The sequence below is a fragment of the Schistocerca piceifrons genome, chromosome 2 (assembly GCF_021461385.2).
Source record: "Schistocerca piceifrons isolate TAMUIC-IGC-003096 chromosome 2, iqSchPice1.1, whole genome shotgun sequence".
Classification (NCBI taxonomy): Eukaryota; Metazoa; Arthropoda; class Insecta; order Orthoptera; family Acrididae; genus Schistocerca; species Schistocerca piceifrons.
Genome location: NC_060139.1, coordinates 495,640,738 through 495,654,877, shown reverse-complemented (window position 1 = coordinate 495,654,877; position 14,140 = coordinate 495,640,738). Strand labels below are relative to the sequence as shown.

General features: G+C 39.6%; 1 protein-coding gene across 2 annotated transcripts in view; it reads right to left on the bottom strand.

Annotated features, from left to right (window-relative positions):
- LOC124777175 overlaps positions 1-14,140 on the bottom strand; it is a 141,299-nt gene that overhangs the window by 41,828 nt on the left and 85,331 nt on the right. For both annotated transcript variants that reach the window (XM_047252484.1, XM_047252483.1), the window contains exons 9-11: positions 3,437-3,670; positions 1,616-1,849; positions 272-496 (exon numbers count right to left, since the gene is read on the bottom strand). In XM_047252484.1, the coding sequence (XP_047108440.1) occupies positions 272-496; positions 1,616-1,849; positions 3,437-3,670 (693 nt within the window). The remainder of the gene's footprint in view (positions 1-271; positions 497-1,615; positions 1,850-3,436; positions 3,671-14,140) is intronic.

Here is a 14,140-nt window from a genome sequence, read left to right as displayed (position 1 = left end):
ACAAAACAACAACTTGTCAAATATGTGTTTCGCATGAGAACTAGAAACAAAACAAATGAAAAAACAAAAGCACTAAATGGGAATTGTCATAGTGTTATAGAATAACTGCTCGCAGAAATCACCAGAATTAAACTTTACAGGGCAATCTGCCACCCCCCCCCCCCCCCCCCCCCCACCTCCACCCCCTCCCCGCATCCTCCCAATAATAATAATTCAGTTCCTATGATAGATCTATAATAATGACTCAAATATGAAGTGATGAACTGATTACCTCTTTGTTATAATTAATAGCAACTTCAAAAAATTTCAGGAGGTCTCTTTTGCAGGTATCAGGTACTTTTAGAGAAACAAATGAAAATAGAAGCTGTAGTACATTGGTCAGAGTTGTACATCTTATTTTGTTCTTTTCACTGCTCAAATTACTTTTTATCACCGACGACCAAAGGACGAGGCATCTGTCTATGTCATCTGATGAACATAACGCAACAGCTGTTTTCTGAAATAGAGCCAAATGACAACATATTTTACTGAGTATAATTAACAATAATAATATATTTCATTAGTTCATATAAAGTCTATCAAAACTGTGGCAGACATTAATTATATCCATGAACCTACTTTCCTAAAATAAAATAAATAAATAAACAAACAAAAATAAAACAGATGTCATCAGGCAAATTGAGAAAGGAACTGCAGATCCTATATTTAATTCTCATTACAAAATAATATTACAGAAGTGGAGGAGTTATTGCATATAATGAATTAGATGTAAGATGAGTAAGAATCTGGATTCTCAAAAATACAAAAAATATATCAATAAAAGAAAAATGACAATAACATTGAAAAGTCCTACCTTCAGTACTTATGAAGCTGTGCGAAAGTGTGTAAGCTTCATTTACACATGCAACAAATATGAGAAAATCATCATGAACTTTTTGAGTGCCACTTAGACTATGCTCTTACAAGGACTGAAATGTCAGTATGTACTAACATTACAAAGACTGTCAGATTGAAAAAAATCCTGTTGTGGACTAGAAGTATCTTTTCAAATTTAATCATTTGCAAACTATAAATTGAAGAAAAAAAACTGCAATGTGTATTCATTTCATTAATGTATAGAAAAAATTTTCATATTCAAGACTGAACCGTACAGGCTTTACACTGCACAACATATGAACTGAGTTCATTCTCACTACTGTAGTGTTATTATGTAGATTGTTTTATTTCATGAATAACAGTTTGTAAAGAAAACTGGGGCATGCTAGTAAAGCATTGTGTTGTTCAGACCAACCTTTGGACTGAAGCTAAGTTTACATTTTTTTTTTCCTCCAGTTTTTTCATCATCAGGACATTAAATCAGTTGCAATGATCAAACTGCAAGTTTATTTCTTTGTCCATCATTTGAAAAATAAATCATTCATACTTCATTGACACTCTTCCCTTTTTAGTAAGATTCATTTAATTATTATTCACATGAGCTATGATTATCAGAACCATGCACTAAATATTATATGAGTCTTTTCCATCAATACAATACTGTAAAATAGGATATATTATAAGCAACTGCAAACTAATGTCCCAAGTATGCACCATAAAGAAACAGACTTTTACTCACAGTCTGTGATGCAAGACTCTGAATAATGTGTGTATACTCCTCCAATGTGGCACTCTCCAGTAGAAGCTGTGCATTGTCTACAGATATAGCAGTATCTGTTGTAACTTTTGACCAAGCTGTAGTTACAAAATCTGCAGGGAGAAAACGCCCCAACCTACTGCGATGACGAAGGACTGTGGAGAGCAACGCAATGGCATCTTCTGTCTGAGGGCCAGAGTTCTTAGCACTGGACAACTGAAAAAAAAGTAGTCAATCCAGTAAAGAAAGTGTGGCATACAACCATTAGTTAAGCACAAAACATAAACCATTACACGAATAATTGAAAAAAAAAAAAAACTGGAAGAGTATTACCAAGGAACAAATGAATCGGAAGACATAAAAATAATGGTGCAGCTGGCCCCAAAAGATGACATGTATGGTATCACCAGCACCAATCCGTTAATATTTCCTAACAGTGTCAGTTAACATAGTAACTAATAATAAACAATTAACGATGCATCAGATTTACTCCCAAATTAAATTTGTATATTACGCACCGGCATTAGTTTCAGACTTACAACCTGTAATAAGATGGGGATAATTATTTCTGCAAATAACAGTAAGTGCTGTGACTACTACAATGTTTCTAGATGATTATTATAAAGTCTCTGATGCAGAATTAAAATTGTGTGCTGTCCTTTTTATCACTCTGAAAGTGTTAAATCTACTGCAGCAATTTCAATATACACGGATAAGAATTAGTAGGTAACTTCTATTTATAGGTCCATTATACTCCTTAATAGAGAGAGAGAGAGAGAGAGAGAGAGAGAGAGAGAGAGAGAGAGCACCTCTCAGTGCACTTTCTAGAAAATACGATGATCTCATGAAAGAAGGTCACCAGAATTAAAAGTAGCACTGGAGAGGAGCCTGCTAAAGATTCATAACAGGAAGATGAGACATATGTTACAGAGCAATTTCAACAATTCAGAGGAGCTGGCATTAGGGGGCAGGAAGTAACATGAGTTGTGAAACAGAGACTGAAGATAATTATTTCACTTTGGCTGATATGCCCTACCAGTGAGTATTCAAATTTGCCCTTCTACATAATGTGGAGTCAAGGAGAATCATTACTCATTTCAGATGGCTCATCTAAGCAGGTAGCGGGATGCAGTTAAAAACAATACAAACACTACACATTAATTACTTTTGCTATTTTATCCACATGACACACAAAAAGAAAATTTCCTGATAAGCATAAAAAAGAACACAATCTGGTTGAAGTACATGCAGAGAATACACATAACAGCCAAACAGACAGTATCCGAAGAAGAGGGTTGGGGCAGTTGTCGAAATATTGTGCATAAAATGGATACGACAACTTGGTAGAATACCAGGAAGCACAATGACAGCCAATCATGCAGAGAAAATCTGAGAGATCACATTAAGAAATAAATCTTCTATCCACATTTTTTCCCTGCTTTACCTGTGTCAGTTTTTCATAAGTGAAATGGAAGTGCATGCTCTATGAATATTTTTTTTTTTACTTCCTGCAGAAAACAGCCATATCAACAAACTTGTTGAATAAATATTCTGCCTCAAAACTATTTCACAATGACAAGAAATAAAATGTGTTGCACAGAAACACAAAAAAAGTAATGAGCTGAGTCAGCTGAAAAAACTTGTGAAAAAAAAAGACATATGAAGCTCTCAATACCACAGTAGTAAGATCAATGACAACAAGTTTACCAAATTCAATGAGCACATTTAGTGACATGCACAAGTAAATAAAACCAAAGTTCAAGTACTAAAACCAAATTAAATAAAAAATATGAACATACGTACAGCATTTTGAACAAACAAATCCAAGTATTTTACAGAATGACTGAGTTGCTTCTCTTTGTTTCTACTGAGGCTGTTAGTCAAAGTTAAATTAAAACTCCGCATCAGTAAGTGTATCAATTCGGGATTCTTTTTTGTATTTCCCTTCTTCAAGAAATCAAGCAAGCTGCGGCACAGTTTATTGCGGTATGCTTTACAAATTGAGCGGCTGGTAGGTTTAAGATGGCGCTGTTTTCCCTGAAAAACATTTAAAGTTCTTTTTTTAAAATATAAGATAATACGAAAATACAAATTTCAGTAATAATATAATTACACAAGATTATGACAACAAATTTGAAACATATCTCTTTTCTACCACTAATGCTGCTGTGGCTGAAGAAGCTAGTTCTCCAAGTTGCAAGTAATTACCATAATTCTCATTATATGCTAGTCGTTTTTTTGCCCGTACACTTTACAAAAGCAGCGAGGTGCGGCTACTACTGCTGCCTGTTTATGTACAAGTTGACTCATTCCAAACCCCTGAATGCTCCTCCTCATTATGGGATTCATGGAACATGATATGTGGATGAATGAACAGTTTTGAAATTTTGGAAGTACACTTATCAGCACAAAAAATGGCAGTGGCTGAAATTTGAAGTACCCACCATGTTACACACGAGCCAACCACATTAAAGGCTGTACAGATCTGCTCATAACAGTAAAGAACACTTGTAATTGTGATTGTAGTAGACGGATTAACACCTTTTTGACATTCAGAATAAGAAAGCATCCTTATAAACATAAACAAAAATAGCACCATGTCATTCGTAGCATTGCAGACTTAGTAATGTCACTTCATTTCGTGGTGTGGAGTCAAGAGCAATAAGAAGTATCTGAATGTTGGCAGCTGTAGCATACTGTAGTTGTTTCCTCAGTGGCACAGTCAGCGGTCTAACAGACAACTGCCTAGCAACAAGGTTTGGTTCATATCTTGCCTTATGCATATTTTTTTTTTTTTTTGTCCCATTAACTTGTTTAATCAGCAGGAACTACGAAATTACTAGAATGAACAGTTCACGGTACTTATTAAGATATTTTCAACCACCAAAAGGGCACAGCAAGAGTGGATTCTTTACCATTTAATATCCCATCCGAAGGCCTTCAACTTCAATGACCGTCTGCAGTCGCCTTTTGCAGTGGGCAATAAATCTCTCATATCCTCTCATCATCTCCTACCAGGCAGCTAGAGCAATGTTCCAAAGGTCAAGGTCATCACAGGTTCTTGGCAGGTTGGATAGGGGTGGGGTGGGGTGGGAGGGAGAGGGTCAGGTCAGCTTTCTTGCTTCACTCATTTAATCTGTGCCCATATATTTTTAATAGGGTTTCGGTCTGGTGCAAATGGAGACTAATCAAGAAGAGAAATGTCTGTTCTGTAAATCACTCCTGCATCATCCCTGACACATGTGTGGGGGAATGGTCCTGTTGGAAACAGAATACTCTCTCTGGAGATAACTCCACTGATAGGAGCATATTATTACTCATAATATGGGTATACTGGGCAGCATCAAGTCAACCATCTATCGTGTGAAGCACTCCATGTCCACGGAAACTCATCCCGCCCCACTGTCCTCAGCAAATGCCAATTGGTGATGATCATCATAGAGCCTCTTCTTGATAGCCACATGTTTGCTAAGTAGTCCAGACCCTGAAGCCAGCGCCAAACCACATCCACCGATCCAGCAAATGTAGTAGTTTGTTTCAACTGCACCACTCTTAAAAAGGATTGTGCCTTGATGTATTGAGAAGCTCTTTATCCTGGACAAGTGCTGTTACATGTCAAAGTAAAGTTCCTAGATGCCAATTGGATTCTCCAGTATCTCAATAATGTTTCATCCACCATTGCACAGTGCGCCATACTGTGCTGCAGCCTCTGACACTGTCAAATTCTCTTGCTCCACAAGAGTATTGACACGGTCCCGAATAGCCTGCTGATGATTAGGCATGTCACATGAATATGTGACTCAACTGCAAGCTTGGGTACTCTCATTGGTTATTACAGAACGAACGGTGCAGCTGCAGACTCAACACACTGCAACAGACTATTGGTCTACAACTGTGTTAGATATAATGAAGTTGTTAGGTATAATGAAGCTGTTTGAACAATTCTCATGCATTATGTTAAAAAGAGGCAATAAATTTAATTTTTTGTCTCCAGGGAGATCATTCTCCATCAGAAGTGATTCTTGTTCATTTGTACCCAAAATTCCACCACTTCGGTGGGAAATTAGCAGCACATCATCAAAATGTGTTTCATACAATATAATGGAGGGCATCATAGAAAACATATTGCTTGAACCAGAAGAACGTGTGTCTTCTGGCCGAAAAAGAAACTCACAAGGAAATTAACACTTGACATGCAGTGACCATTTATAAACATTACTTCTGTTAACAGGCACTATATCTGTAGATAATAGTAGGACATATCTGGAATAATGACAAGATTAGTTTCCTACAACTTTTGAAGTAATATTTCCTCATCTGCATGTTCCTAAGGTACACAGAAGAATATGGCAGGTTGCATTTCATTCATGTCAGTCCTGCACTGGACCTCAGTTCTGGCTGTGATTTCCACCAGCCAATTTTTGCGTTGTCAAGTGTACCAGACAGAAAATAATACAGTATACTGTATTAAGCTGACGCTATGTGACTGCAAGCTACAAAAAAAGTATTACCAGTATACCTAGAGGGTCTCTCAAGTTTCTTCCAGCCAACAAATTTCTAAAAGAAAATATGTTTATATAGTTTCTATGGTCTGAAGTATTACAAAAGGTGCAAGTGCCCAATCTGCACAAATAGAACCAAAAGGGTATCTTTGCACTGGGTATTACTGACCACTGCTTAAGCCCTTTGTAATACTGGAGAAGACTTTCAGACATGTAAATTGACACAGGAAAAGTAATTTCAGTGCAGTATGAATGGATTGTGTAATAAGTCACGTGATTTAGAATCCAGTACCTTAAAGCTCTGTGATTTACACAAAACAAAAAGTAAACATGAGAGCTCAGTGCATCTAGGATAATGGGCTAAAATGTGCAATATCGTACAAACATGCTCAATGCAGGAAACAACATAAAAGATGTAGGTGACACTAATTGTTAGTGAATATATTACAGTTAAAAGAAACTCATTTCTTGAACTGTACACTAAAGGAAAAATAGAAATGACTGGTGTTGTGCTCCAAACAAATATTCAGCCATAGGGGTTAGCTAAACATAAAGACACTGGAAGGTACCACCCACCAAATACTGATGTGTTCTACTACCTGAATGGACTTAACAGCATAATACAGATTTGACCACTAACCTTGGTATAGTTGGAGAGTTAAATATTAATGCAAACTTCTGCAATATAATGTACAGGAAGTTGCTGACATTAGAGCAAGAGTCAAGCTCTACTCAGATAGATTATACAACGATCAACAGATATGCAAACAGCAGTGTTAGTACGGAAATGTTTATTTTCATTACTCACACAACTACTGCCAGTTGTCAGATACCTAAGTTTTGATGTACTACTGATAACTAAAGTTATGTATCAATTATAACCAAAATATACAAGCAGAAGCAGATTGTGAATAGTGTCAAACTAAGAACTTCAAAAATAAGCTAGCAGAGGCGATGAGGGACACCATTTATCAAGCTGAAGGCTCTGAAAACAAATGAGATGAGTTTTACAGAATAATGTTGAGGCATTTTCACTACTGCTGTCCTATCAAAGAAATAGCCAGGGTACTAACATACTGCCATAGAGAAAGTACTATTAGACTGAAACTTATACATTTGATTCAGTCAAAGCAGAACACACATGATATTGATCTTGTATACTTGTATATTAAAAAACAGGAAAAGCTCAATTAAAAAAAACCTTCTATGGCAAACCTCTTACAATGGAGAGAACAGCTCAACAATGATGCAACTGCGTACTCAGCCAATACAGATAAAGCATCCCAGACACTAATCAGTAAACACTGTACAACATTGAATAAGTCAACATAATTCAAGAAGGTCATCTAGTAAAAGATCCAAAGACATTACTTAATTTGTTCAATAAGCATATTGTTTCTCCTTCTCACCACCCAGCCTCCATTATAGATTTGAAGGCTGAGACACCAAATAACATCACACATTGAGCAGTGCTCGAATTTGTGGAGATGAACTGACAACAAACATTTAATACAATACAAAAGTTAAGGAACTACCACTTGTCTGGATGGGATAGTTTCTCAAGCATAGTGGTAAAGAACTGTGCGAATGAGACCACTAAACCTACCTTATTAACTATAATATTAAAAAAAATTATATTCACATATCTTAAAAATAAGTGTAATTCATCTAGTGCATAAGATGGGATGTAAGGAAGTAGTTTCAAATTACTGAAAGATGTCACTGATATCCATTTCCAGTAAAATATTTGAAACTATTGTCCTATCTCAACTCATTAATTTCCTCTCTAGACACAAAATGCTTACCAAATCTAAGCACAGATTTAAGAAGGTTCTAAGCATGACCACTGCTGTTATTATGATTCTTACATGAAGATTACAGTCACACAGAACAAGATACACATGCTGCTGGTATATTTCTAGACCGGAGCAAATCTTTTGACTTAGCAAACCACTAAAGTTAAAGAAACTGAGGGCACACGTCCATGAAACTTCTAGCCCCATACCAGATCTACTGGAAACAGTTTACCAAAATTATATATGAACCTGACAGTTAGGTTGTAGCTTTCAAATCCTGAAGTGAAAAAGTGATACAAGAAGTCCCTCAGGGCTCCATTATTGGTTATTTCTTTTTCCTAATATATATTAATGACATTGTGCATCCCTTCAATTCTCACATTGTATATTATTCTGATGACCTTTTGGCCTTATTCTATGGCAAATACCGTGAGGAAGTGGAATTTTAGCAGCTTGGGGGGGGGGGGGGGTATTAAAACTAGATAAACTAGGAAAAGATAGACTGCTATTTTCTGTAAAGAAGACACATCAAGTTGCAGACACACACACACACACACACACACACACACACACACACACACACACACACGTGCGCACGCAAGTACGCACGCATGCATACAAAAAGCAAGCACACCTGACTGCCTACTCCACTGTCTCAGGAGGGATCGCAACATCATGTGGGATGCAAGCAACCATCTGGAGGGGGTGGGGAAGGGGAAGGGATAGTAATGTACAAGTGGGGGGAGAGACAAATGCTGTCTGGTGGAGTGTGCTGGAACTAAACTCCAACAGTTTCAGTGTCAGGAGGATGTGGGGCAGGGAGATGGGGAAAAAGGAACAAAAAATGGGAGGAGTGGGGAAAAACAGGTGGATGCATTAGCAGAGGGCTGCAAAGAAACAGGGCGGGAGATGAGCATGGGGAGGAAAAGGTAGGACATAGGGGATGGAAACTGTTGGGTGGAGGATGTGGGGACAGTATGTTACCGTAGGTTTGAAGTCAGGATGATTACGGGAGCGGAGAATGTGTAGTAAGGATAACTACCATCTGCACAGTTCAGAAAAACTGGTGGTGGAGGGAAGGATCCAGATGGCTTGGGTAGTGAAGCAACCATTGAAATTAAGCGTGTTACATACAGTTGCATATTGTGCCAGCAGTTGGTCTGCTTTGCTTTTGACCACAGTTTGGTGGTGGCCATTCATCCTTGTAGACAGCTGGTTGGTAATCATACTAATGTAAAAAGCTGTGCAATGAGTGCAATGATTGCAGCAGAGCTGGTAAATTACATTGTTGTTTTCACATGTGGCCCGCCCCCCGAAGGGGTAGGATACACCTGCGACAGGACTGGAAGGAAGTGCTGGGTGGATTGGACAGGTTTTGCACCCGAGCCTTCCACAGGGGTATGATCCTTGTGGCAAGGGGTTGGGATTGGGAGTGGCATAGGTATGGACTAGGATGTTGTGGAGGAGCAGTGGGAAGAATCTCGGGTAGGATGTCCCTCATTTCACGGCATCATCATGTCCTGGTGAAGGATATGGTTCAGTTGTTCCAGTCCAGGGTAGTACTGGGTGATGAAAAGGACACTCCTTTGTGGTTGGTTTTTGGGAGGAGGATTGAGATTGTGAGGAGAAATGGCATGAAAGATCTGTTTGCAGACTAGGTATTGGGGATAGTGCCTGTCTGTGAAGGCCTTGGTGAGACACTCAGCATACTGAGCAAGGGAGTTTTTGTCACTACAGATACATTGTCCCTGGGTAGCCCGGCTATATGGGAGGGATGTTTTTGTGTGAAATGGATGACAGCTGTCAAAATGCAGGTACTGTTGGTGGTAGGTGGGTTGAATGTGGACAGAGGTGCGAATGGAGCCATCAGAGAGGAGGAAGTCAACATCTAGGAAGGTCACGCTGGGATGAGGAGGACCATGTGATGTGGATGGGAGAGTAGGTGTTGAGATGGTGAAGGAACAAAGATAGAGTGTCTTGGCCCTGGGTCCAGATCATGAAGATATCATCAAAGAATCTGAAGCAGACTAGTGGTTTGGTGTTTTGGGAGGCTAGGAGGGTCTTCTCTAGATGGGCCATAAAAAGATTGGCATTGGAGCAAACCATGCGGGTGTACATGACTGTGCTACAGATTTGTTTATAAAACTTCCCTTCAATGACAAATAGTTGTGGGTTAAAGTTAGTAAGGTGTATGAGGAGTGAGGTGGTGGGTTTGGAGTCTGAAGGACATTGGGAAAGGTAGTGTTCAATACCGGTAAGATCATGGGCATGAGGATGTTGGAGTACAAGGGAGTGACATACACAGTGACAAATAGGGATCCAGAATGGAAGTTGTTAGTGTCGTTGATGTGAAAGGCTAGGTTTTGGGCAATTGGTTAGAGGTGCTGGTCTAAAAGAGCTGAAATTCTTTCAGTAGGGGCACAATAACCAGCTACAATGGGGTGCCCCAGAGTGTTAGGTTTATGGATTTTGGAGAGCAAATGGAAGGTTAGTGCGTTAGGGGGGAGATGGGCTCAGGGGAGAGGTTCTGAGGCAGGCCTAAAGATTTCAGTAGGGACTGGAGGTAATGTTGGACATCTGCGATGGGATCACTATGGTACAGCTTGTAGGTGGAGGAGTCAACACAGTTGGCAGAACACTTCTATCAGACATTCACTGTGATTCAATATGACAGTGAAGAAGCCATTGTCTGCAGGGCAATATATTATGTTTTTAGGATTGCACAGTACAGTATCTTACAGAGGGAGCAGAGCTGGTTCTGCAGTGTCTGTGTCATGGAGATGTGTTTCTAGGTTTGTGAGGGATAGAGACTGGCAGATTCTGGAAAGGAGGAGTGGGATTTATAAAAGGGAATTTTTTGGTTAGGCCACTGGAGGGAGGGATGGCATAAGCAGTGAAAGCAGCCATATTATATACTAACTCTGCTGCAACCACTGCACTGCTTTTCATATTAGTATAGCATCCAACTTGCTGTCCACCAGAATTACTGGCCACTGCCAAACTGTGACTCTGAATAAAATTGACCATCCAGTGGCACAACATGCAGCTGAGCACAACATACTTGATTTCAGTGGCTTGCTTCATGACCTGGACCATCTGTATCCTTTCCTCCATCACCAGCTTTCTGAACCATACAAATGGGAGTTTCCTTGCAACAAATGCTTTTGCTTCATAACAGTCCTGGCCTCAATCTCAGCTAGCCCACTGTCCTCTCACCCCCCAATCAACAGGTTCCCCTTCCTCTGTTCTATCAACCCTCCAGCTTCATTTCTCCACTTCATGATCATCATGCACCGCTCCCCACCGACTCCTGACACCTGTACATCATATGTCTAGCCCATACACCTGTCGCACCTCCTTCCAGCATTCCTAGTCATCAAAGAGGTTGCCTCCCTCTGAGCCACTAGCTACCCGTTCCTAATCCTCCTTCATGCCTCTACCCTCTCTCTCGCTCTACCCAACCCATCTGACACAACCCCCACACTTCCCCACCATAGTCTACCTGCCGAATTGCAATCCTGGTACTGAGTATTCAGCCAGTGTTGTGTGAAGTTTTGTTTTCTTCCCCCCCTCCCCCCTTCCTGTTCAGCTACAAAAAAGGATTTAGTCTGAAAGCAAGGAAATTCAAGTTTTGTGTTACCTGTCGATAACTCAGTGCTTCTGCTTTTCAGTGAGTGGTCTGCTTTACTCCAAGGTATTTACATTCCAGCAGAACTTTCCTACAAAATTAAGAAATGACTATGTATATGTTTATGGGTGAAGATTTAATCTGTTTTCTTATTTACTTTCATTTTGTGGAACAATCAGACATAATGACATCCCATGCTCTCCAGACAAGTGAGTGAAAAATGCCAAATTTAACTCCTGAGGCAAGTATTCACGCCACACACAAACAGTGGAAGCGATGTAAATCTGAAATCCTTTTTTGGGAGCAGTGTCTGTACTATATGATATGTTTGATTGGATATGTACCGAGTAGTAAGAAGCAAGCAGTTGAACATAAAATTTTGTTTGGTCACCCGCCACATGTGACTCATTCCATTGTTGGCAGTAAGATGATGTACTGGACTACATTACTACTCTGTACAGTCATCAATGATTCCTGTTGCATTGATACAGCTGCCCTCAAAAAGCCAGTGTACTGAGTACAGTATAACGTCCTTCATACCAATACATTCCATGGCCTATACCATTCATGTATGAGGTGAGGGAAACTGTATAGCTCCACAATCTCATCTGTTTTATGTTATTTTCATTATTTTATAAAAACTGGAGCAGCAAAACTGTTCCTCTGTGCATCACAAATAACAGTTTTGTGAGAACAATAATGCCCTTCATTCCAAAATTTCCACTTAAGTTTCCTGAACTCCATTACACTTTGATATGGGTTCTACTAAACACTTAGATAGCAGTACAGATATCCATTACTTCAATGTCTTCCATCAGTTCAACTTGATAAAGATGCCAAACACTGAAGTACTACTCTAAAAAAGTTCTCACTAGGTTCACTTTCTTTTCTCTGTCTTTTTTTAAAAATGTGTTCAATGTTCCTACCCTATTACTGACTTCATACATTCCTCCATATAATATTATTTCTTAGTAATACCTTTACATTCTTAGAAAATGTAATGGGCTTCACTATTTTATCACATATGGTGTATATTGATACTATAAAACACTGTCCCATGTTTGTGTGCATTATTTTGCATTTGTCTACATTTGAGGAAAGGTGCCACTCAGCACATCATATGTACAATCTTGGCTAAGATATCCTACATTTCCTTACGTGTAGACAATAGCTTTGTCAGTAAAAAATCTAATAGTGCTATTTACTATGTTATAAGTCATTTACCAATGATGGCTGTCTTGGGAAGAAATCTCTGTTAGTTTATAAATAATACTTGACTATTAACAGAAAACCAGATTTTCCTAGGAAAATCTTAACATTTTAACTCTGCATTACTTTCAGTACAGAAGGTGATAGTACTGGTGACTCAGAACCAAAAATGTCATATGAACATATATCGTGTTCTTAACAGCTCCTGAGTAAACTAATGAAAACAATGGGGAAAGGACAAATGCAGGTGATAGTACACTGCTGGCCATTAAAATTGCTACACCATGAAGACATGCTACAGACGCGAAATTTAACTGACAGGAAGAAGATGCTGTGATATGCAAATGATTAACTTTTCAGAGCATTCACACAATGTTGGCACCGGTGGCGACACCTACAACATGCTGACATGAGAAAAATTTCCAACCGATTTCTCATACACAAACAGCAGTTGACCAGCGTTGCCTGGTGAAACGTTGTTGTGATGCCTCATGTAAGGAGGAGAAATGCTTATCATCACGTTTCTGTCTTTGATAAAGGTCGGATTGTAGCCTATCGTGAATGCGGTTTATCGTATCACGACATTGCTGCTCGCATTGGTCAAGATCCAATGACTGTTAGCAGAATATGGAATCGGTGTATTCAGGAGGGTAATATGGAACGCCGTGCTGGATCCCAATGGCCTCGTATCACTAGCAGTCGAGATGACAGGCATCTTATCCACATGGCTGTAACAGATCGTGCAGCCACGTCTCGATCCCAGAGTCAACAGATGAGGATATTTGCAAGACAACAACCATCTGCACGAACAGTTCGACGACGTATGCAGCAGCATGGACTGTCAGCTCGGAGACCATAGCTGTGGTTACCCTTGACACAGCATCACAGACCGGAGTGCCTGCGATGGTGTACTCAATGACGAACCTGGGTGCACGAATGGCAAAACGTCATTTGTTCGGATGAATCCCGGTTCTGTTTACAACATCATGATGGTTGCATCTGTGTTTGGCGACATCACGGTGAACGCACATTGGAAGCATGTATTTGTCATCGCCATACTGGCGTATCACCCGGCATGATGGTATGGGGTGCCATTTGTTACAGGTCTCGGTCACCTCTTGTTCGCATTGTCGGCACTTTGAACAGTGTACGTTACATTTCAGATGTGTTACAGCCTATGGCTCTATCCTTCATTCGATCCCTATGAAACCCTACATTTCAGCAGGATAATGCACGACCACATGTTGCAGGTCCTATACGGGCCTTTCTGGATACAGAAAATGTTCGACTGCTGCCCTGGCCAGCACATTCTCCAGATCTCTCACCAACTGAAAACGTCTGGTCAATGGTGGGTGAGCAACTGGCTCGTCAC